General features: G+C 35.2%; 2 protein-coding genes across 4 annotated transcripts; one reads left to right on the top strand and one right to left on the bottom strand.

The window, feature by feature from the left end:
* The first annotated feature begins 3,662 nt into the window (after positions 1–3,662).
* LOC125060758 (protein gooseberry-neuro) lies at positions 3,663–19,651 on the top strand. 3 transcript variants are annotated; one of them, XM_047665802.1, is made up of 6 exons: positions 3,663–3,899; positions 4,777–4,949; positions 9,389–9,526; positions 10,293–10,401; positions 17,145–17,341; positions 18,651–19,651. In XM_047665802.1, exons 1-6 carry the CDS (start codon positions 3,854–3,856, stop codon positions 19,359–19,361), a joined length of 1,374 nt encoding a protein of 457 aa, XP_047521758.1. In that variant the 5' UTR covers positions 3,663–3,853; the 3' UTR covers positions 19,362–19,651. The 3 variants fall into 3 exon arrangements, with proteins under 3 accessions (XP_047521758.1, XP_047521757.1, XP_047521759.1); XM_047665801.1 differs by having other exon boundaries at positions 9,386–9,526; positions 18,651–19,650; XM_047665803.1 differs by having other exon boundaries at positions 3,663–3,895; positions 9,386–9,526; positions 18,651–19,649.
* A 78-nt stretch (positions 19,652–19,729) lies between these two features.
* LOC125060757 (mucin-5AC-like) lies at positions 19,730–25,832 on the bottom strand. The gene is made up of 2 exons (XM_047665800.1): positions 25,681–25,832; positions 19,730–24,197 (listed from the first exon to the last, which is right to left on the bottom strand). Exons 1-2 carry the CDS (start codon positions 25,789–25,791, stop codon positions 19,821–19,823), a joined length of 4,488 nt encoding a protein of 1,495 aa, XP_047521756.1. The 5' UTR covers positions 25,792–25,832; the 3' UTR covers positions 19,730–19,820.
* Positions 25,833–26,147: the final 315 nt, after the last annotated feature.

Here is a 26,147-nt window from a genome sequence, read left to right as displayed (position 1 = left end):
AGCGAGCTCAAAATATCAATTTTAAGCGCCCAGGAATGGAATTAGCGGGAAGTTGCAGGGATGGCCCTTTAGGTGAACCGTTTTTCTAAATTTTTTTTGTCAGATCAGGCGAATCCCTCTAGATAATCGTCAGATTATGAGACAGTACGTTTAGAACATAAAGATGAACCACATATATCTTAATCTGACGCGCTTGAGTATTTCAAAATTGCGATTTTTTTTTGCAAATTATGAAAATGGCCGTGGGTTTGCGTCCCATCGAAATCGTCAGATTAGTGAATGAGAGCTTTTTTTTGGTGCACTTAACACTCCCTTAGAAAATCTGACGCGCTCGATAATTTTAATTTTTTTTTTCATTTTCAACCCTTAAATACAACCACCCGCATCATGCAAACGATCAGATTAACATACGTACATTCTTAAAAATACGTAGGGCATAGATGCTATCAATATCTGACGCGCTCGAGGATGTCCATGCAACAGTTTTTTTTTACATATTTAACTATCTATAGCCGCTTCCCCCACCGATGAAAAGGAATTTATCATATAACATTTTTTTCTTCTTTTTATCTAAGCTTTGCATCCCGATAGGTCTCTACGACGCTCGAGTAAATCCCCATTTAGCATCGTGGGCTCCCCTACCACAATATATCAAATCCAATACATTTTTGACGTCTCGACTTTGAACCCTAATACTAAAATATTGACCTCATCTATGAAGAAAAAGTATCATTTAAGTGTTACCGCCATTGAATGCGTAGGTATCACAGTATTTGAAAGAAAAAACACTTATTTGATTAAAACACACATATACCTATAAAAGATATATAAACACAATCACTTTAATTAAAAATGAGCTTAGCTTTAAGTTTTTCTCACCAGCAACATTGATTTTCATTGGGCCCTTACGTTCTTGGAGCGACAGCTCCACACTGATACAACAAGAGAATTTTATCAATTAAAAAAAAAGATTTAAAAAAATCAAATAACAACACACAAACAAACAGAACAGCAACTACAAGCCAGCCGACTGACATTCCAAAAGATAACTTAATATTTAATTTGTAGCGACACCAACAAAGGTTTATCCCTTAATTCGCTATCCAAGTGTTCCCAAGAGATCGCCACTGCGATCAGTCAGTGGTTAGAGAACATACTACCTCCACAGGTATATAAAACATTACCTACTCTTAACTTTAACATTGGCGGACCCACGCGACGTCTTCAATACAAAGAGTCCCCACGTGAGTTGTGTTCTGCGATATTGCGGATTACTCGATTGTGAGGAAGTTGTATGGATCTGGTTAGCTCTGCGTGTTCTTAAGTTCTCATGTCATTTTCACATGTTCCTTTCTATATCTATATATATAAAAGAAAGTCGTGTTTGTTACAACACTTATAACTCGAGATCGGCTGGACCGATGTTAGTTATGTCTTTTTTGATGGATTTTTCTCTACTCCGAATAGCAGAATAAGTAATAAAATATCGGATAAGTTATCGAATAACAATTAATTAATTAATTAATTTTACGAATGCACACGGCATGTGGTGACATTTGTTGACAAAACTACGCATCATTTTACGTCGAATTCGTGTCACTTCAAGAAATTCCGAACTTGATATATATAATAATATGATATTGAATAACAACGATATTATTATTAAGGCGGAACGAAGTTAGCCGGGTCAGCTAGTAATATATAAATTTAACCTAGTATCTGATTGTGATCATTTTAACGTGTGTGATGTTTGAGAGCAAAAATAAAATACATACACACATAATAAGTGTTGTAATTTTGACAATGTAATTATTTACTTACACTTCGTTACCTAAAGAAGTTACACAGGTTATTAGGCTATGACCGGCCTTATCGCGATAAGCAATTTCTTCCATGCGACCATAGATGGAAAAAAATACCTACTGAGGGTAAAGAAGAGTATAAAAGTGCATAAATAATTATCAAAAAAAATTACATGTAACACTACAATTACACAATACAAAACTAAAGTAAAAGCTAATCTTAAGGTTTAAGTGCAGTGTTTGCTAACGCGAGGCCCACTCCCCACAGGGGTAGAGCCAAGTTCATCCGTGCTTACTCCGACTACGGTGCCACCAGTCATCAGCTCTTGGTTGGTCATTAATAAAATATATATCGATGGTCTGAAATAAAACCTATAATTATTATTAGATAGATTAGATAGATAACCTTTTTATTTACTCATTACAAGCCCTTAAACTCAATAATAACTCCAATAACTACTTAACATTATATGGGATTAAAATAACACACTTTTATTTATTGAGAAAACTATTTTTATAAGTACTTAATTTTGTTAGACCTAACTGGTCAATACGACAAACAGATAGAATTGTAATGTCTGATTCATATATTTTTTTGCTAGTAAGATTGTTACACCGGGAATGGAACCCAGGATATCCGGGTGTGAGTTAACTAAACGGTTCTTCTTAGTTTCATACTTGTGCTGAATTTTGTAGCGTTTCCTATAAGCGTAAGTTCACACCTAGGTATCAAGGATTTTAGCACGTTCTAAAATTTAGTACATCAGAAAGAGACCGCTATATGTCTCTCAGTTATCGTTATGGGCCGAACAAGTTCCCCTCCAATGCGCTTGCGACTGTTTTCGTTCGACAATAGGGCGACTAAACGTTTATCTGATTTAAGATAATATTATATGAGAATTGTATGTAATGACATATTATGTATAAAAAGACATATGTTATGAACTTGCATTCTATTTGACAGTTTACACGCTTAGTTTTAAATATGTATGTTGTATATGTATTGTAGCTTTAATTATGATTCAATTAATTAATATTCAATAATTTTCAATTTAACAACTACAACAATTCAAATCTCATCATAAATTGTTATTAAATACTTGTAGAAGTTTGAATAAAAACAATTAGTAATATTAATCATTTATTTGCAAGAATACGGTAAATAATGTTATGGTGGTAGGTACAATCCAAAGTTTGCATATTCTGCCACATGGTGTGCAAATTTTATCTTAAAAGGAATTTTACATAGGAAATTATGAATCATATAATTAAAGTCAATTCTTATATTATTTGACCGCATTATTAAAATATATTATTACGTTATTAAATTAATATTAATTATAAAATACACTCAGTCGATTTTTAAAGACTCTAAGAGGATATATTTTGATGAGTAAGACAAGTCAAGTGTGGTATATATTATATACCAAGTTGTATATATCACATGAGTGGTGGTTAGTGCTGCGCTAGTTCTCAAGTAATTCTCGTACATGTGTATGTTTCATGACTGTTTGATTGTCCTCGTTTCAACATATTAGAGACTATACATAAATATATATTATTTAGAGCATACATAAATACAAAATAGTGCATTTTTCCATATAGTAGTGAGACAATGTACTTATAAAAAACTAACTTGAAAACCAAGATCACAAAATACATAAGTTACTTTAAACTATTGTCTAAATGCAATCAAAAATTTAAAATTCTATTCACCTTTCAAGCCTTAATCGTGGAGCAACTACTTTTGTAGAGGTAGGAGTGTTTCATGCACTCACTCACACAATCAAACCGAAAGCCTCAGCTCACTCACACAACGACCCGCCTATTCCTACGAACACACCGGTACTCTCAGTTCTACACAACCTCCTCCGCTGCACTCACGCGCAGAAAAAAATCTTTTATTAAAAAAAGACGTCGCCTCATAGATTTGATAACAGTCCGACAAACGAAAATTATGATTAAACATGTCATTTTAATATAACATGTGTTAAATGTGATATACTATCGTGATTAATACTGGTGTTGTGGATTCTGTGATTTTTGAATCAATGATAAATATGGAAAGACACCAAAACGGGATGGATGTGTGGGTAGGTAAGGGTACATTTCATTTCTTTATCAAAATTCAAAAATGGAATACAAAATATTACTCGTAAACGTTGACAAGTGCATAACAGTTTCAAAGATTAAATCAATTTCTAGTCTCATTCAATATGATCGTAAAATCGTTAAATATTCTTAAATCTGTTTTAGTGTGTTATTATTAATAAAACTTAATCAGTTATTACAATTTGACTAAATACGTCTTTTGTCATCTTGTATACGATTAAGGAAGAGTCGAATAAAAACTTTACTTTAAATATAAAAGTGTTAATCGAGCCTTAACGGTCAGTTTAACAAAATGTATGTAATTGTAATATATTTGACATACGAAAACTTAGGGCAATTAATTCCGATCATAGTCAATGACGCATTATGATTATGAGCTTTTAAGTCCAAAATTCGTATTTATTTAAATGATTTAAACTGCTTATTTATAACAAATTATCGTGCATCTAGATTATCACATCTTTATCATCTTTCATTATATTGTTAATAATAGGTATGCGACCCGGCTACAAAATTTAACACCCAATTAAGGACTGGTTTATGGAAGCAAAGGAAACGACAGATGTTCTGATTCCATTGTCAACTTATTAAAACGGCTAAAGCACTCATTATCAGTTAATTAATTCTGTATACAGTTTATGATTTGGTTCTTGTCCATCACTAAATGAGTTTGATGTAAAGGGAGTGAGAATGCTTAGGACAATTCAGCATCTAATTCAGATCGCCATTCTGTACTATCTAAATTTAATAAAAATAACTTTTATACCAAAATTACTATACTGCCCAGACTTAGACCATCGAACCTACCACACGTGATTTTTAACTGCCTCGTCGGATTAAATGATATTAATTTATTACACAGGTCAAGGCAGAGTAAATCAATTAGGAGGGTTATTCATCAACGGGCGCCCTCTACCGAACCACATCAGACTGAAGATTGTGGAGATGGCGGCTGCGGGAGTAAGGCCTTGTGTCATCTCACGACAGCTTCGCGTCTCACATGGCTGTGTCTCCAAGATACTTAATAGATACCAGGTAAGTTAGTCTATAGCGTGCCGTATTTTCAGGATTATTTAGTAGAAAGAAAGAAAGAAAAAACTTTACTATATACAATATACAAGATATTTAGATATAGTAAAGTGCACTGGCCTCCACGCTAGGATTCCCTGTGTTTTCAGAATTCTATAAATTATATTAATGATTTCAACACGTTTATATTTACACAATTTTTGCTCAATCAGAATATTTTCAGTATCAGCATATGACAGGTTAACATGATATTGTTTGAGTTGATTAGTAAATGTATGAAAAGTGATTTTTGAAATGTTAGTGATAATTTTGTTTTTAAGAAAGTGGTTAAAGATGAAAGGCACAAGGTTAGAAATAACGGCACTTCTATTTAAAACATACAATGTTTTTTGATTGTTTAAGAACAAGACAAATAACTGTGGCACATGTTTATTAACATTCCAGTCAAACTTATTTAACATAAGATCATATTCAGTGAAGTCAAGTATATGGCAACATATTGTTCATGTGTTTATTTTCACAATTAAAGGCAATAAGATGTTTTGTTGTAATGCCTCCATAAATTGCGGTGAGATACCAGACCCGTTTCTTTCAAATAAAAATAATCTAAATCAAAGTAAAGCGTATCTGTATGCAGTATTTGCCTTACCTAGTATTATAATATTTGAATTAAGAAAAGGATTCTATAAAGACACTAGTCTAGTGGACAAGTTGAAAATTGTACAAAATGGAGATACTGCTCTTAAAATGTGCGATAGCTCATTGCATCCGGAATGACGTCTAGAAAAATGTGCCAAAAGCGTGTATTAGCACATAAAAAATTGCAAAAGTTATAAACAATTAAAGATGAAAAAAAATGGCATTTCGTTTTTTGCCAATATTTAATAAACTATTAATATTTAAGAAATTTCAATATAAAGATTCTGTTCAAATAAAAAGATTCTGAAAGAGGAGGAAATTTCCAATAAAAAACTCCCAGAACTCTATCTCCATTATTATTACTAGCTGACCCGGCAAACGTCGTTTTGCCATGTATATTATTTCTAGGAAACATTTTTTTCGTTCAATAAAAATATCTATCTGCTATAATAAAAAAGGGGTTGATCGTAGAGGGGTGACAATTAAGGGTTGTATTTTTGTATGTTGTATCATAAAAAATAAAAACAAAAAGTTTGTTTAAAAATTAATATTTAGGGGTTGAACCACCCTTAAAATTTAGGGGGATGAAAAATAGATGTTGTCCGATTCTCAGACTTCCTGAACATGCGTACTAAATTTCATAAGAATCGGTCAAGCCGTTCCAGAGGAATATGGAAACGAACATTGTGACAAAAGAATTTTATATATTAGATATTTGTACACAGAATAAAAAACGTACCATCACTACTCAAAACAATGTTATAAACTTTGCCATAGATCTGATTTTTATTTGTGGTTGGTTAACGCTATAGAAAATATATTGTATGAAAGTTGGTGTGTCATCTTGTCACGATTGAATCGCTCATGAATATAGACGGAACCTTTGAATTAACTATTATCTATATTTAAATAATCCGATATTATATAAATATATTGGTACATAGTATTTTCAATATTAAAATATTTTAATCCAACATATCATTCACGTAATAGTGAGTTAAAAAATCTATCAGGTAACGTAAAGCTAACATTAAAATTTTACTATTTCCCATAATAGGCAAAAAATAAAACAGAAGGATATTTGGATTTGAACTAACCTAATTGGATTGAAACTAACCTAAACTATATACACATAATTATGTTTTACGGACATAAGAAAAATTTTGGAACAGCCTTGCGATTCTGTAACTCACTTTTCGAACTCTCACAGTGGTTTTCGTATCGGCGGTCGCTCTCAAATTCAGTCATTTTATGATTTGGCATTCTGATAAGGTGGGAGCTTGTAGTTTATTGTTTATCAGAATGCCAAATCATAAAATGACTGCTTCACGACTGATTTGAGAGCGACCGCCGATGCGCTGTGTGAGTTCGAAAAGTGAGTTACAGAATCGTAAGGCTGTAGTGCCAGCCCTTGCTCTTGGCGTCAGATGGATCTGTTTCCGTGATTATATTTCTAAGCCAAGTAGGTGTTTAGCCTTCTGTGCCTCAGACATGGTCATGGTGAAAGAAATCTTCGGCTTAGGTATAGAGGTTTCTTCACGATGTTCTGTTAGGTAGTACTGGGTGGCGCAAAAGTACTGGCACTAAAGAAAATTTGTTTTTTTTTTTATATGACGATAGTTTTCATTCTGTTGTTTAAAATTGTGTAGTGAACAAATGTAAAATACACTGAAAATAAGCATGGACCGTTTTACTCCATGTAAATAGAGTCTTTACTTTTGCGCCACCCAGTATAAAGATTAGCGCGCGTATAAAATATCATTGCAGTGAAAACGTTAAAGCAATTTTTCCTCGTCGTGTATTTTCATATAGGTAAAAATAAACACCGATAATAGAAAACAGGGTTTCCATATGACCCTATCTGTTTATAAATATTCTTATATTTACCCTATAGCGAACAATCGCTATTGAATCCAAGCGCAGTGAAGCCTGAAGGCTTCACCCCGACTATTCAATACAATAACTATATTGTTTTGTTCAGGAAACGTTTATGTACGGTTAGAGTACTTTCACGCTTACTGTACCAAATGTTGCCATATAATTTTTTTATTTAACTTTAATACACTTTTCTGATGGTCATATATGCCCATAGAATGCCCAAAATATTACAATATCTGTCTGATATGATGATTATAGTCAAAGTAAGTAATAAATATATCTGAATTTTTTTGAAGTTATACTTCTTTAGGCGCGTTATGAAAAATTGATGAGAGTGAAATTTTACGATGCGCGCGCACCGTGACACAAAATTAACAGAATGAAGTTGCCCACGGAAGATGCTACGGCATTGGACATAATTTAAAAACAACATTCGAATAATAATAGAATTTATGTTACACTTAATGTAAGAGAATAATAACAAATATTTATGTATTTAATTTTTCAAATGTAAACTAAACTTTATTGACTATAATGCCTCCTTTTCCAGTCATTGATTATTTAATTGTTATTAATTATTTGCATGCAATTAAAAATTATTTTTAATAAAGCCAAAGAAGTATAACTTCTTACGCGCGTACATGTACAAGTACACGCACCCTTTTTTTATATTACGTTCAAATCTCTACTTTACGGTTTTTAATAACATAATATTTTACTATAGATTTAACATATGTACTTACAATTCACTGCAAACTGTCAGAGACATTAGTCAATGGTACGTTGAATATAGAAGTAATCATTTTCTGTGCTCCATGGGTATATTAATCTGTGCATTCTTAATTTCAAATTGTTGTTAAACTCTTTTAATCTGATGTTATTTTATTTTACTGGTACTTTGTGTTATAGTATTGAATGAATAAATAGTGTCACCATTTCATATTGACGTTGTTCGAGGGTATAAAACTTGAACCGAGCCGTTTCCCAATTATAAATAGATTGAAATAAACTAAGAAAGATTAACAATTAGTTTGAGCGTGTTTAGGCCAATTTAATAAAGCCACGTTGTAGTTACAGTTACAAGAATTCTCTCACATTTTCACCGCCTTAGTGGGTTAATTAGTAACGAATATTTCCTTGAACCTGAAGGATCTGGTTCCAACCTCAGCGAAACAATGTTATCTTGAGATGGCACCGAAGGAATGAATGTATAATGAGTTGACTACAGAAAACATACTATTACACTTTACACTTTCAAGTTTTTGAAGTGAAACATCTTTATCGGGGTTGGAAAAAAATTTAGTGTAACATTTTATCGTTACGCGTCACATTTTTCCGTTACGAGCCATCTTTGGAGTGAAACTTCTTTATCGACGTATGGGAGAAATTTTGTAGCAGGTTACGCGCCATGTTGCTTTTTGAAGTCAAACTTCTTTATCGGCGTTGGAAAAAAATTTACACACATTTGTCACATTTTTCGGTTACGCGTCATCTTTTTCTTGTCCCTACCACGGTTGATCCGAAGAGATTCGAAGCCATTAGTAACAAAAATATATAATAACGATAACAATGATAGTAATACTAATAATTCTATTACAATTAATGAAATTCTGCAATAACCTTAGTACTACATAGTAGTACAGTAATAAGTTAAAATGAAATAATTGTATTTGTATTCATGTCTATGATAATAAAAGCCTTTTGTTAAACTTTATCTAATTTTACTTTATTTAACCAATTTCTGTAAAGTAGCATAATATAGTGGATAATTTTTCGAAAAATAAGGTCATAAAGAAGTTTCACTTCTTACGTGTGTACACCTAGTACACGCACACATTTTTATTTTTTTATATCCTATTGAATGGGATGTGCTTAAACATGATCATTGCCTTTTACAAAGCTGCTAACTGACCCTATTTGGTTAGGAGACCGGGTCAATAAGACCTGGAGTGATTGGTGGGTCCAAGCCGAGGGTTGCTACGCCGGAGGTGGAAGCTAGGATAGAAGACCTCAAGCGACAAAACCCCGGTATCTTTTCGTGGGAAATCCGGGAAAAGCTGTTGAAAGTAAGAAAATTCATTCACTATAATACCTTTTACGGTTTTAACTTGCCTCAGAAGGATTCGATAGAAAAATGTTTTTTTTTTTATAATCCATTGAAAAGCGATACATCGTATTGTCTTTGATTAACATAACCTTTACACATTTAAAGAAAAAACTTTTTAACCGGATTAAAGTTATGTATTATTATAAATTTACAATTATTTAACATAATTTTAAAAATAATAAATAATTGTAAATTTATAATAATACATAACTTTAATCCGGTTAAAAAGTTTTTTCTTTAAGCGATACATCACCAAAATCATTAGTGTCGCTATCAACCAACAACCACAGCCTGAGATGTCTGTATATCTGTGATGAATTAGTTTTTCTAATAGGTAAGTTGGTGATCACCCTTCTGTGTCGAAGGCATACCGGTTTCTTCACGTTTTTTTTTTTTTTAAAGACAATTCACACCAATTGACCTAGTCCCATGCTAAGCTGGTGAAGCTTGTGTTATGGGTACTAGGCAACGGATATACATACATATTATAGATAGATATACATATTTAAACACCCAAGACCTAAGAATAACACCAAATGCTCATCACATCGATCTTCGCCTCAGCCGGGGATCGAACCCGGGACCCATGGATTCGCAGTCAGGGGTACTAACCACTAGACCAATGAGTCGTCAAACGTTGTCTTCCTTTACCGAGCTAGTCTCGTATGATGAAGGAAATCATCATGAATCCACGAGTGTATTACACTCTTGAACTTATATTTCAGGAAGGCGTATCAGACCCACCAAGCATATCCTCTATATCACGTTTACTCCGAGGAGGTGCAAGAGATCCAGATGGAAAGAAAGACTACAGCATCGACGGGATTCTAGGAGGTAATAATTTAAACTTTCATTCAAAGTAGAAGGAGTAAGAATGTTATTATATATTGAAATGGATAGTGCCGTATCCAAGCGTATTAGTAGTTGTGTAGTATAGTAGTAGGTATACTAAGGGTCTGTTTCTCAATGTATGGATAAAGTACCAAATAGCTATGCAACACATAAATTATTTGGAAGATAAATTGTGCTATTTGACATTCATCGGACTCATACATATGATGGACTTTATGTGACGAATAGTGCTATCTGATCGTCGTGAAACGCAACAATAGTGTTAACCCTAGCAATAAATAAATAAATAAGTAATAAATAGCTGATTTGGAACTTATGTAGAACTTATACGTACATTGTGAAACAGGCCCTAAATAAATTTCTGTCACAATGCGCTAATTCCAGATAAAAACAATGATACAGTAGAACTCCAATTATTCGAATTAATGGGGACCGGGACCCATTCGGATAATCAAATATTCGGATAGTCGAATTTTTAAAAAAAAAATTGCCATTGGAGAGAATAAAAGCTACGTTTTGATATTGCACTATTTTTTTATTGAATTAAATGAAAGAAACATGAAATTTTCACATGTTTTAAATATACATAAATAAAATGTACTTATGTACAAGTTTAGAAATAATAATCATTGTTTTTTAAACATCTCCGTCAATGTAAGCTGTTTTGCTAATAATAGCGCACTTCGGATAATCGGCGATTCGGATAGTCGGAGTTCGAATAATTGGAGTTCTACTGTATAGGTAGCGTCAGCGATTCCGATCCGGACGGTTTTATATTGAAGTGCGATGTAGTTCTCTTAGCATCTGTAGCACTGATGTTGCAACCTTGGGATCGTGTGGTACACAAACTTATTATTGGGATCAGCTAATGGGAATAACAGAGTAAGGGCTGGTGTACCACAGATGTAAACTATCTTTTATTCCGTTAGATAATAAAAAACCATGAATACTATTTTTTTCTATTCCATTTTATACATTACTAGCTGATCCGTCAAACGTCGTTTTGCCATGTATATCATTTATAATAAAAAATAGGGGTTGATCGTAGAGGGGTGAAAAAAGTAGGGGTTGTATGTATTTTTTAATACTATATCATAAAAAAATAGAAATTAAAAATTTTGTCTAAAAAATAAATAAAAAAATTTAGGGGTGGACTACCCCTAACATTTAGGGGGATGAAAAATAGATGTTGGCCGATTCTCATAGATAAGCACGAAAAATTTCATCTAAATCGGTCAAGCCGTTTCGGAGGAGTATGGCAACGAAAACTGTGACACGAGAATTTTATATATTAGATATCTCGGCTTTATGTTTTTCGTTTACTGTATGTTGTATGTATTAAGCTAGGTTTACAGGCCGTATATCAAATTCCAATACATTTTTGACGTACGAGAGTACGACTTAGCGCTAAATCTCATCTAAATCTTACCCTAAGACGATTTGATTGATTGTCGGGCGTAATATAGGGATGTGTGAATAAGACCACAAATACATTTAAAACAACCCTATTGCGTAACTTCCTTTATAAACATCAAACGGCCGATGTCAAAGGCTCTCACGCAAAAAATCAATTTCCGCACACAAGGTGTCATTGTCACCAAGAAATATTGGCCGGCCATACAGTCACCGACAAAGTGCACCGCGAAACCCTGCCGTGAGCCTCAAAAGTGCTGAAACGACAACAATCCACATGTTTTGGTGATTGTACCATTGTTGCATTATGCACTTGCACTAATTGTGCTTTGACGTTCACCGATACCTGTTGGTCATAGAACGCTTGACGTTTCATTGCTTTCATTTTGAAAAAGGAAGCCATTTGTTATCTGCAATTAAACAATAACTGACGATTATAGAAGAAATATATTTGAAAAAAAAGTATTAAATAGAAAGTATTAATAGAAATTCGAAATATAAAGATAAAATAAAGAATACATAATAATAACTAACACAATAAAAATAAAGAAACTGAAATGGAAATGGGCGGACCACATGGCAAAAGGAACAGAAAAGTGGAGCAAGAAAGTAACTGGTGACCAAGGTATAATAAACGCAAAAGAGAAAGACAGTTTACAAGGTGGATAGACCAGAATAAGAAAACAGCAGGTGGTGAGGGAAGAGAGTGGCACAGTGTAGACAGGAATAGTGAGATTTGGAGAAGCCCTTTGCCAAAAAAGGACACACAAAAAGAATGAAGTGATATAAAATTATCTGAATAAAAGACTTTTATTATTATTATTCAAGATATTGCATTATACATATATTCAATTACATCGTCGGGCTAAGACATTCATACTAACGCGATGTCTCAGGTGCACAAAATTTTATATAAAAACCAAATGAGTTTTGGGAGTTTTATATAGATAAACTTTCGCGATTTAAGAACTTATTAAAACCATTTATAAATGAATAATGCGCGTAATCATGGCCAAGTACAATTTGCTTATATCTTTGATGTAGGCGTTAGTGATACCAGCTTGGTCTACCATAAAAACCGAACTACATAGATAAGCCACAGATTTCTGATACGCGAGCCCCCTGTCCTTGAAAGTGTCCATGAGCGTATCACTTAACCTCCAGTCCATTTTCCCTGCTCTATAAGAAAAAAGCTACCATTATTTGGTACCAAAATTCTAAAATTGTTTGGGTTTGAATTCTGATTCCATAACCGAATTTAAGACGAAATGAAAATTATCTAAGTTTACACATTAACCGTAATATTAATGATCAAAATAAGGCATAAGTAAGTACATAAAATATACAGCATACCCCTATTAAAAGCCCTTATCTGTACTAGAAACGAAACGAAAACGCTTCACATGTCTGTCTAGTTTTATTGCCAAGAACCTATGAATTTGAAGCTTATGGTTTAGCCGGGAAATTAAGATAGGACATGTTTTTGATATAAAACAAGTAATTACAGCGAGGAAATGCTACCAGCGTTAAACGTACACTGCCACAGGGACCAAACTTTTTTAATTTGTTTTGATATTCTATTTATTAATTTTAAATTATTATTTTGTAGGTTAAGAAAATTGTAAATTGTATTTATGTGTTGGAATTAAATTAATGCCATTATAAAGACTATTTTGACAATAATATTTTGCAGCTAGACATTTTCGAGTGAATGTTATTTTATAATGATTTAGTTACTAATAGTCAACAAAATAGTATTACTAAGATTGCAAGATATAATAAAAAAGCGTATCACAATGTCCCCCTAAATGAGAACATATAATATTATATACACAAATGTGAAAAGTCTTTGTTACTTTCACATCACAAAAGAATGGAAGATAAAATCTCGCATTTGTTTAATAACAACGCTCATTAGAATCAACTGTTGCGGCATTCATCTAAATTATGATGACCATAAGTGATTTAGATTCAGAAAAAGAAGCTTTATAAATTAGGTTAAATAATTTAAAGTTTTCAATTGTTACTTTCTTCGTTTATTATTGCTATCATCTACCTAGTCATTTTCGCGAATTTTAACACGCTAAATAGGTATGTTTCTTAATAGTTTTTGCGAGTATCCAATATATAAATAAATATAAAATAGACTTTTCCTATAGTAAGTTTTTACAATAGGTTTTTCTATTTTGTGTAAGGACTGGCGTGCATAGTACATTATATGTCATACAGTTCAATATAGTTGTTTTTTTTTATATAACAGTGGGAGGCTTACCTGTTGTTAATTGATATATTACATTGTCCGAAGGCTCGCAAGTGCGTTGCTGGCCTTTTAGGAATTGAAACGCTCTTTTCTTGAAGGACTCTAAGTTGAATTGGTTCGTGGGCAGCTGGTTCTTCATAGTGGTGGTCCGTGGCAAAAAGTGCCTTTAAAAAACGCACAGTTGTGGAACGTCGAGGAGAATATTTTTATTATGTCATGCTTTTCAATAAACGATACTATTATTTTAATATAGTGCAAGCGTCGTTTGACAAAGTCAAACCCTAAAGAATAATTAATAACAACGAAATCAATTACGCGGGTGTTAAAATCCGGGAACACGACAAAGGATACCAAGAACACGCCCACATGCGTGCTAATCCGGCCATCTGTAAAAGCCGAAACAAAGATCGACCGCCGATTTTAATGAGCCTGGATTATGAAGGTGTTAAACCCAAGTCGCAATGCTTTCAACTTCCAAATTATGACTTTTGGAGCCTTCAAAGCGTCACATTTCGGCAATCCGCAAAGCTAATCTCGCCTTTTTGTACCTCCAAGCTATAAGATCGCGTTTCTCGACCGTAAAGCACCCATAAACTGAGTTTTATATCGCACATGAAGGCTATTGTCTTTTTTTATGTGTATAAAAATACATTGGGACAATTGTATAGTATCTTAATTGTTTTTGCAATTATTAAAATCGTGTGTTATTTGGAATAAACAATGATTCATTTGTTTATAAAAAAAGCTATTACAATATAATTAAAAATTAAATCAGTGGCGCTACAACCTCTTTAGGTCTCAGATTTCTGAATCTATTTCATGATCATTTTTTAAATCTAATAGGCAAGGGTGATCAGCCTTCAGTGCCTAACACACGCCATCGACTTTTTTGGTCTCAGACATGTCGGTTTCCTCACGATGTTTTCCTTCACCTTTATAGCAAATGTTAAATGCGCACATAGAAAGAAAGTGCACAGCCGGGGATCGAACCTACGACCTCAGGTATGAGAGTCGCACGCTGAAACCACTTGACCAACACTGCTCATTTACATTACAATATAATACTTTATTTAAAACAAGTGAATAAGAATTGTAAATAGTGTTTGTTAATAATGGTATTGCGCTACCTAAAATATCAGTTTTATGGACAGTTATGTAATATTATTTATGAATAAAAACTAACGAATGGAAATCCGATTTTGGGGAAGACTACCGTTAAAAATGTATTTTAAGTTGTTTTTTGTCGTAGTCGATACGTAAATCGAATAGTCATATATGTCTTTCAACTAAATTCTGGATGGATACACACTGAATATACCTACCAATCAGTCAACCGAAGAATGCTTTAACTAAAATTGTAATATCGGGAGTGTCCTTTGAGTAATATGAATAATCGTACAAATTATTGTAATTTTGTCACACAACATAAGCCGTTGAAACACAACTAAAAAGCACAAAACGCTTTATGTCATAAATCCAGATCGCGACACCAAAATATTGAATGGTGCCAAAATGTCACCCGAAATGCAAAGGGGCCGACAAAGGGACCGCCTTTCTGGGTGTTCCTGAGCCCCATTTTTTTTCATTTCAATTTTGACTTTCAAATGCCATTAATAAGCCGCATTTTTAAGGCCTAAGCCGCATTGTACTTTTTTATCCGCGCGCTACCGATATGTTCGATAGCGAATATTGTAAAAAAGTTAATAAATAATACAACAGATGAAGACGAATCGCCGCAAGACATCAAATAAATTATAATTTAACATTAAGATGACACTTTATTGATCTCAGCGCAGAGTAGATTTATCTTTGTGTATACTAATTGAGTTAGATTAATCATAATGATGATCCTCAAATATTTTATAACATTCTTTCTAAATGCATCAACGTTTTTTATTACTGACAACGTTTTGATTAATAATCGGGTGCGAAACCAATAAATTTAATTTACTTGTTGCACTTTTACGTTATTATTTATATTTCTACATTTGCCTGGAATATACTGCTTAAGAGCAAGAAGGCCGCCATTGTCGTGTATTTTACTTTAAATATGCAATAAATTTAAAAAGATGATATAATACGTATCTATGCTTCTAACATTTATTTGCAATTTTTATACATTTTTTTATGTTTAGATTGCCTATAATAAATTGATTTATAGCAATAAGTTCTCTAGAAAGGACTTTACTATTATGTTACGTCATATTTGTTTATGACACTTGTTGTATGGTATGAAATAGTTTTACGTATTAATTGTGTTCAACAAGTTAATCAAATAATTTAAATATAAATACAATTACGAAATATTTCAAATTTTAATAAAAGTTATGATAAATAAAACACTCAAATTAATTTAATACTTATACCATAGATCAATAAAAACCTTTTGCGAGAAAAGCACCAGCCTTGTACACACCGGTACAGTCTACAAAGCGCCAACTTAAATAGCTGATTAACGTCACTGCATTTGTATTCCATGGTCCATACAAGAGTTTTTACTTCAAAGAGAACATAATCAAATATGGAGGAAGGACTCTTTATTTTGCCATTGTACATCTTTTTTTTTTTTTTTTTTATAAAACAGGGGCAAACGGGCAGGAGGCTCACCTGATGTTAAGTGATACCGCCGCCCATGGACACTCTCAATGCCAGAGGGCTCGCGAGTGCGTTGCCGGCCTTTCAGGAATCTGTACGCTCTTATCTTGAAGGACCCTAAGTCGAATTGGTTCGGAAATACCTCAATGGGCAGCTGGTTCCACAAAGTGGTGGTGCGCGGCAAAAACTGCCTTGAAAAACGCTCAGTTGTGGAACGGCGGACGTCGAGGTGATACGGGAAAATCATATCTATCATAATGGTTTGACTCTATTTCTCTCGATTCGGAGAAATTTAAGAAATATTGTGTTAAGACTTACAATACTTCTTCGCGGTAAATATCAAATAATTTCCTACATTGTAATAACAAAACGATCGGAAACACGTATTATTTATTCAAGTAATTTACAGAAATACGTGTTAATTTAACTAATTATGTCTACGTGTTAAAAATTTCAGGTCGAGGATCTGACTCCTCGGATATCGAATCGGAACCAGGTCTGACCCTGAAACGCAAGCAGCGACGGTCCAGAACAACCTTCACGGGTGAACAGCTGGATGCCCTGGAAAGAGCGTTTCATCGGACACAGTATCCTGATGTGTATACTAGAGAGGAACTTGCATTGCAGACCGGTCTTACTGAAGCCAGGATACAGGTACTGCATACGTAAATATATTTTGTTATATTAATTGGGTATATTTTAATAGCCTAAAGTATACTTTACTTTAAGTATATACGTATAGGTTCATCATTTAATCATACAGGTAACATAATGTACACTTATGAACCGTCAGTAAAGAAATACATATTAATGCTTCTAATTTTACATTACTGCCAGTTCTCAAATAAAGGGCGTAGAACGGAAGAGAAGAACTGGCAATAAACTCTCCGCCACTCATTTTAATCGCCATTTTTTTTTGCACAACGTTTGTAAGGAGCTGCAACCATTACACCATGTTCCACATAACATATTAAGTAATTAATAAAAATAACATAAATTAAAAATGGACAAAGACTTGTCCTCTATCAGCAGGAGGCATGGTGAAATAGGAGCACGCACTTACATTCTCGTGGGAACAACACGCAAACACAGTCGAAATAACTAACATCACCGCATAAACGAATTCAAGTACGACAAGTCACCACAAGTAGCACCCGTTCACGAGTATGACGCATGGCCAGGCATCGGCCCCCTCGCCATATTTTAGGGAGAGAGACAACCCGACGCATGGACGCCGTCACATGACATTTGAGCGAGCATGACATTCCTTGAAATGTGAACTTGGCTACATAAGAAAATAATAATAATACTACTTATACTGAAATAATTTGATAGGTACCACATGGATCACGGTTTACCTAGTACCCTAAGCATGATCGATAGGTATATATCTATGTAAAATAGAATGGGATAATGTACGCAACACAAACATAGTTGTCATAACCGTGATAAAATCCATTTAAAACTGTTTTTAATTTAAATAAATCGTGTCACTTAAAAATTAAATGTGTTGATTATATATACATAATTCTTCGCCAGTTTTGTGTTCATTTTTTTCTAAGGCGTTTAAAACGTAAATAAAGTTAAATATATACTAGTGGACCCGACAGACGTTGTCCTGCATGATATTTCAAGCAATTAGTAAAGCAAAGTATGAAAGTACCGACTGCAGCGCCATCTGGCGGGCTGATTTGTGAACATAAACCATTCCCAGATCCCCTTGAACACACACAAAAAATTTCATCAAAATCGGTCCAGTCGTTTGAGAGAAGTTCAGTGACATACACACTCACAGAAGAATGATATATATAAAGATTTACAAAAAAATAAATTATACTCTATCCTTATACGTGTTACTTCTGTGGACTACACATAGAACATAGAGGTGTGTTCGTAAGAGGAAGGGACCAGAATTTTTCTTACATTATTACAGTCCATGAATCCAACGATATTTTTATTACAGGTGTGGTTCTCAAATCGTCGAGCAAGACTTCGAAAACATACGGGTTCAAATACACCCACGCTATCATCGTACTCGTCCTTACCGATGCCTCAATTACCATGCCCTTATCCAGCTGGGGACATTCCTTCATTGTCACAACATCATCCCCAACATCCAGACGCTTGGCATCATCAAAAATATTCAAATTATAACCAACTCATGGCCCAATCGCAACATCTCAATCAAGCTTTTCAATCTGCCAATTTCCCAAGTACTTCGGGTGCAACGTTCACCCATTTAGTGGGAGGTGGCGCACCACCAACGCACAGTCAACTTATGGACGCTAGTTCAAGAAATGATTACGGAAGATATCCAACTGATGTGTATAACAAACCTATTAGCTATCTTCCTAAAGATGTGGAAACTAGTGATAAAGTGACATCTGAAGAAGTAATAGAGCCAAGAGAGGAATCGTATGCGAAAGCTACAACGGATGAGTATAAAGAACTAGCTAATGATTATCCTAAAATACCAGCTGATTACTCAAAAATATCAGAACCATCTCCTTCTAATTGGAGTCCTTCACATAACACTTTGAACATGGGTCTGACTGGAATTCCCAGTGATTATAAGTATATGAATGACCCTTATGCATTTTCCAATGTACCAGATCCATTAAGCCAACACGCTTATCAGAATTCTTCTAATCCATCCAATAAGTACTGGATTTGACATAGGCTTTCTTTATTTAAATATTTAATTTAAGAAATAATGATACTATTATTTTCATATATCACATTTAAGTTAGGGAACTTAAAGTTATTTAAAGACTAAGTAGAATTAGACAATGATCATAGTAATTTATGTTATATTTAAGTCTGTAAATTTATTTATATTTTTTAAGTAAGATGTTAAAATATTACCTCTGTTACGTGCATTCCTTTTCAATAGGTACCTATTTTAATACCAAAACTTAGAATAATTAAAAGTCATTAGTGAAATAAAGTTACATTACTGAATTTCGTCTTTATATCTACTGAATTTTAGTTAAATAATTTGATTATTATTTGAATTTCATTACATTAAAATAAAAAGCCAAATATTGGTAATTATTTAATACATTTAAGTTTTCATACTGTTCAGTTACATACTCCAAATATTATTTACATATTTTTTGATTCCTATTATTTTTTACTGCGCAACAACTTCTACTACAGTAGCTCCAGGTTCAGGTTCTACTGTAAAACTATCTAAAACATAATCAACTGGAGTCAAAGGTTCAGATTCAGTGATTGCAGCTTGGGGAGCCTTTGTATTTAATTCACTTTGCACGGATGGTACGACATTGGTGGCTGATTGAGATTCTGTCACAACACCAGCTGTCTCCGTTTGGGATTCAACAGCATTTTGATTAATCACTGCATTTTTATCCTCCGTTACCGCCCCGTTGGCTTCGGGTACTACAGTTGCGTACGTGTCTGTTGTACTCTCCGGTTTAGCATTTCCATTTGACTGCACTAAATCTGTAGGAGTTGAATTAATTAATACTTTTTCTGATGTAGCTTGGCCGACTAAACTTCCTTGTGATACGGAGCCTGCTGAATTTTCACTTACAACTGCTGCAGCATCGTTTACTTCTTGGGCTGGGTTGCTAACATCACTGGAAGCTGAATTGACAGGGCTGGATGGAACTTCTGCATTTACTTGAGACACAGATCCATCAGGCAGTCCTCCTACATTAGAGTCAGGCGCTGCAGCATCGTTTACTTGTTGGGTTGGGTTGCTAACACCACTGGCAGATGAGTCGACTGAGCTGGATGGAGCTTGTGGATTTACTTGAGACACAGATCCCTCAGGCAATCCTGCTACATTAGATTCAGAAGCTGCAGCATCATTTACTTGTGTGGCTGGGTTGCTTACACCATTGGCAGCTGAATCGACAGAGCTGGATGGAACTTCTGCATTTACTTGAGACACAGATCCCTCAGGCAATCCTGCTACATTAGATTCAGAAGCTGCAGCATCATTTGCTTGTGTGGCTGGGTTGCTTACACCATTGGCAGCTGAATCGACAGAGCTGGATGGAACTTCTGCATTTACTTGAGACACAGATCCCACAGGCAGTCCTCCTACATTAGATTCAGGCGCTGCAGCATCGTTTACTTGTTGGGTTGGGTTGCTAACACCACTGGCAGATGAGTCGACTGAGCTGGATGGAGCTTGTGGATTTACTTGAGACACAGATCCCTCAGGCAATCCTGCTACATTAGATTCAGAAGCTGCAGCATCATTTACTTGTTGGGTTGGGTTGCTAACACCACTGGCAGATGAGTCGACTGAGCTGGATGGAGCTTGTGGATTTACTTGAGACACAGATCCCTCAGGCAATCCTGCTACATTAGATTCAGAAGCTGCAGCATCATTTGCTTGTGTGGCTGGGTTGCTATCACCACTGGCAGATGAGTCGACTGAGCTGGATGGAGCTTGTGGATTTACTTGAGACACAGATCCCTCGGGCAATCCTGCTACATTAGATTCAGGCGCTGCAGCATCGTTTACTTGTTGGGTTGGGTTGCTAACACCACTGGCAGATGAGTCGACTGAGCTGGATGGAGCTTGTGGATTTACTTGAGACACAGATCCCTCAGGCAATCCTGCTACATTAGATTCAGAAGCTGCAGCATCATTTGCTTGTGTGGCTGGGTTGCTTACACCATTGGCAGCTGAATCGACAGAGCTGGATGGAACTTCTGCATTTACTTGAGACACAGATCCTTCAGGCAGTCCTCCTACATTAGGTTCAGGCGCTGCAGCATCCGTTACTTGTGAGGCTGGGTTGCTTACACTACTGACAGCTGAGTCAACAGAGCTGGATGGAGCTCCTGGGTTTACTTGAGATACAGATCCCTCAGGCAGTCCTGTTACATTAGCTTCAGATGCTGCAGGATCATTTGCTTGTGAGGCTGGGTTGCTAGCACCACTGGCAGCTGGGTCGACAGAGCCAGATGGAGCTTGAGCATTTACTTGAGACACAGATCCTTCAGGCAGTCCTGCTACATTTGATTCAGGCGCTGCAGCATCGGTTACTTGTGAGGCTGGGTTGCTAACACTACTGACAGCTGAGTCGACAGAGCTGGATGGAGCTCCTGGGTTTACTTGAGATACCGATCCCTCGGGCAGTCCTGCTACATTAGATGCAGAAGCTGCAGGATCATTTGCTTGTGAGGCTGGGTTGCTAGCACCATTGGCAGCTGGGTCGACAGAGCCAGATGGAGCTTGAGCATTTACTTGAGACACAGATCCTTCAGGCAGTCCTGCTACATTTGATTCAGGCGCTGCAGCATCGGTTACTTGTGAGGCTGGGTTGCTAACACTACTGACAGCTGAGTCGACAGAGCTGGATGGATCTCCTGGGTTTACTTGAGATACCGATCCCTCGGGCAGTCCTGCTACATTAGATTCAGAAGCTGCAGGATCATTTGCTTGTGAGGATGGGTTGCTAGCACCACTGGCAGCTGAATCGACAGAGCCAGAAGGAGCTTGTGCATTTACTTGAGACACAGATCCCTCGGGCAGTCCTGCTACATTAGATTCAGGCGCTGCAGCATCGTTTACTTGTGAGGCTGAGTTGCTAACACTACTGACAGCTGAGTCAACAGAGCTGGATGGAGCTCCTGGGTTTACTTGAGATACAGATCCCTCAGGCAGTCCTGTTACATTAGCTTCAGATGCTGCAGGATCATTTGCTTGTGAGGCTGGGTTGCTAGCACCACTGGCAGCTGAATCGACAGAGCCAGAAGGAGCTTGTGCATTTACTTGAGACACAGATCCCTCGGGCAGTCCTGCTACATTAGATTCAGGCGCTGCAGCATCGTTTACTTGTGAGGCTGAGTTGCTAACACTACTGACAGCTGAGTCGACAGAGCTGGATGGAGCTTCTGGGTTTACTTGAGATACCGATCCTTCAGGCAGTCCTCCTACATTTGATTCAGAAGCAGCAGGATCATTTGCTTGTTGGGTTGGGTTACTTGCACCACTGACAGCTGAGTCGACAGAGCTGGATGGGGCTCCTGCGTTTACTTGAGATACAGATCCCTCGGGCAGTCCTGCTACATTAGATTCAGAAGCTGCAGGATCATTTGCTTGTGAGACTGGGTTGCTAACACCACTGGCAGCTGAGTCGACAGAGCCAGATGGAGCTTGTGCATTTACTTGAGACACAGATCCTTCAGGCAGTCCTCCTACATTAGATTCAGGCGCTGCAGCATCGGTTACTTGTGAGGCTGGGTTGCTTACACTACTGACAGCTGAGTCGACAGAGCTGGAAGGAGCTCCTGGGTTTACTTGAGATACAGATCCCTCGGGCAGTCCTGCTACATTAGATTCAGAAGCTGCAGCGTCATTTGCTTGTGAGGCTGGGTTGCTTACACTACTGACAGCTGAGTCGACAGAGCTGGATGGAGCTCCTAGGTTTACTTGAGATACAGATCCCTCGGGCAGTCCTGCTACATTAGATGCAGAAGCTGCAGGATCATTTGCTTGTGAGGCTGGGATAGAGCTGGATGGAGCTGGAGATCCACTATTTTCATTTCCAGCACTAGATATTTCACCATTTCCAGAAGACTCAATGGCATCATTATTTGAATTAATACTTTGACTTCCATTTTCATTCGTTGGAGAATTTGTTTGGGGCTGGTTTCCAGAAATCCAGCTAGGAAGAATGTTCGATAAAAATTGGGATAAACCTTGCAAAAATGTTTTCTTTTCTTCGAGTTTCTGTTGAACAGGAATGGCCCACGGTAATTGAACGTTTTTCAGTAAATCTGTTTTGTTATTTATTTCATCTATGTCTTTTTCTAAACCTTCGCGTAATTTTTGTAATGTTACTGCATTGACGTGACTCAATATTTGTTTGCGAATCGCCTCCCTTTCAGCAATATCATTTTGGAGTTTAGTTTGGATCAAATCTAATATCGCGCGACGACGTTCAGTCTTGGTACTATTAGGTTGTAGTTTCAGTTCTTCCTGAATATATTTATTCAATGCTGCCTGTTTTTCTAATCTAGTGCTAGCAAAGTTTAAGCCGTATTTGGTGTAAATATGCTGTCTCCATATATCTTCAAGTTCAACTGAGTTTTCTTCTTCAGTCTCAAGGAAACTATCGTCTTCTATTTCTGACCTTTTAGCTTCCTTTTTCAATTCATTTATTTGCTTTTCTTGTCTTTTCTTCTCTTCTTTTAGGCGCTTCTCCTCAAGCTTCCGTTCGTATTCTTCTTGTTTACGTCGTTCCTTTTCAAGTTTCTCTTGAAGTTTTCTTTGACGTTCTTCTTCTCGACGTCTCTCCTTTTCCTCTCGTTCTAATACCTTTTTTTGTTCTTTTTCTGCCTTCTCGCGTAGTTTATCCTCTCTCTCTTTAATTTTCCTTTCAATTGAATCGTCATCATCACTGCTCTGCTCAAAGGATGAGTCAGACTCGTTAGAATCTGACCTTTTATCTCTTAATAATACGCCGTTGGAATCGTCCGATTCATAAGGAAGATGCTTCGCACTAACTAGGCAAATACCCACCTGAAACAGATATGTTTACATTACAATTTGTTTTGCATATGCAGTAAAGAAGTTCATTTAATATGCATAATACGTATATGTATATTGAATGAACTTTTTTTCTAATAACTCTAAATGATATTACGCTTTTTGTGAAATGAAGTTTAATTGGCATTTCTTATTCCCGACTGAATTTGTATTGCATAGAGTAAATTTAAATTATTTTAATGAAATTTATTTTTTTAAAGGCATGAAAAGATAAATTCATTATAGATTTATGAATTAATTCCATATGTTTGAAAATGTATTTCTTGATTTTTTTATAGAACAAGGGGTAAATGAGCAGGGGGCTCATCTGATATTAAGTGATAGCACTGGTTTATTAAATAGTGATTTGTTTGTATAAACTATTTATGGAATTTAAAAGGAATAAATTTCGTGAAGGATGAAAGTGACGGAAAGTTTTCGTCAAATTTATACTAATATGATAAAGAGGAAAGATTTGTTTGTAAGTATGTTTGTAATGAATTGGCTAAAAATTACTGAACCGATTTTAAAAATGCATTATCACTGATTAATATAGGCTATTTTAATTGCAAAAAAATAAGAATATCTACAAAACTACAATAATGTTACCCAAGGTGTAAAAAAATGTCTGTAAGTATATTTAATCGCATGCGCAGCAAAAACTATTGATGATAGAACAAAAAAAATTCCACAATATTAAAGAACATATCAATATCTACAAGCTAGTATCTAAATAATTTAGTAATTCTTACTCTAAGTAGACGAATGGCATGCGTGCTCATTCAATATATAGATTATTTTTCAATTTAATATTATATTTAAAATTCTACATGAAAGCACGATAATATTATGATAGATTCAAGGAAATTACATTTACTCCAAAGTTTACACTCTACCATACTCATTGAGCCAAAAGTGGTTTTGGATATTTTTAATCAACAATGTCAAACTGCACACGGTGTGCAAATTTGATTGATATCGGTTCAGTAGTTTAGGAGTCCATAGCGGACAAACAACGTGACACGTAATTTATATATATTAAGATATTCAATATTCATCCACCTTAGGTAACAATTTAAATAATCATTTCGATAAAAAATTGTATCACTGAATAATATAAAACATTCTACTAAATAATAAATTCATTCACAATTTAAATCAATCTAAAATAATTCAAATCACAACTCTATAATTACCAAAAATGGTACATTTAACATTGCTTATCACTGAGTAAATTTACATTGACAGTTAAGTAGAAGCCATAAAATGAACAAGACAAAAACTCTTTACAAAATTCTTCATAAAGAGTATTTATAAACCTTTTACGCATGAAAATATTTTTAAAGATTTTTCAAAGACTTTATAAATAACAATGAAAATACTTTTACTTAAGTAAGTACAGTTTAAACACTGGTTAACATAGGAACATAGAAACATAGGAACGTCGTTAAAAACTAAAAAAATAAAAAATACTTACAATAAATAGCAGAATTGTTATCTTCATTGTTACATAAATATCGTTTCGTTCGCACTTAACTAAAACTTGTGTTTCATTTGGCTTGTTCGTTCTGTTTGTGCCAAAAACCATCTAACAAACCTTTTATACACGCTTCTAATTAGTCGAGATAACGATGATAATGACTGCCGAAGAGATAACTACAGCAAGACAAACAAAATGTTTTCGCAGACTGACTCATGACAATAATGCATACTAAGCCATAATAACCGACGGATGTTTGCATACAACGGTAAATATCAGAACGGAAATAAAGATCATGAGGTATTTGGTTAAGACAAGTAAGATTTAAATCGAAAGAGCACAAGCTAACACTCGAACGTCAAAATCTAAAACTTCTTGATTACTACTTAGGGCTATCTTGAATATTAAGACTGAAATAACGGAGCCCATAGTTTGTAAGCAGAATAAAGAACCCTGCTGAGTTT

This window comes from Pieris napi, chromosome 22 (assembly GCF_905475465.1).
Source record: "Pieris napi chromosome 22, ilPieNapi1.2, whole genome shotgun sequence".
Taxonomy (NCBI): Eukaryota; Metazoa; Arthropoda; class Insecta; order Lepidoptera; family Pieridae; genus Pieris; species Pieris napi.
This window is presented reverse-complemented; position numbering and strand designations above follow the sequence as displayed.

What these genes read in the sequence shown, in the direction of transcription:
- LOC125060758 (XM_047665801.1), top strand. Translation starts at nt 3,854, where the DNA reads ATGATAAATATGGAAAGACACCAAAACGGGATGGATGTGTGGGTAG. An exon ending in CGGGATGGATGTGTGGGTAG is followed by an intron (nt 3,900 to 4,776) that starts GTAAGGGTACAT and finishes TTTATTACACAG; the next exon opens with GTCAAGGCAGAGTAAATCAA. An exon ending in CATCGACGGGATTCTAGGAG is followed by an intron (nt 10,402 to 17,144) that starts GTAATAATTTAA and finishes TAAAAATTTCAG; the next exon opens with GTCGAGGATCTGACTCCTCG.
- LOC125060757 (XM_047665800.1), bottom strand. Translation starts at nt 25,791, where the DNA reads ATGGTTTTTGGCACAAACAGAACGAACAAGCCAAATGAAACACAAGTT. An exon ending in TAACAATTCTGCTATTTATT is followed by an intron (nt 24,198 to 25,680) that starts GTAAGTATTTTT and finishes TATCTGTTTCAG; the next exon opens with GTGGGTATTTGCCTAGTTAG.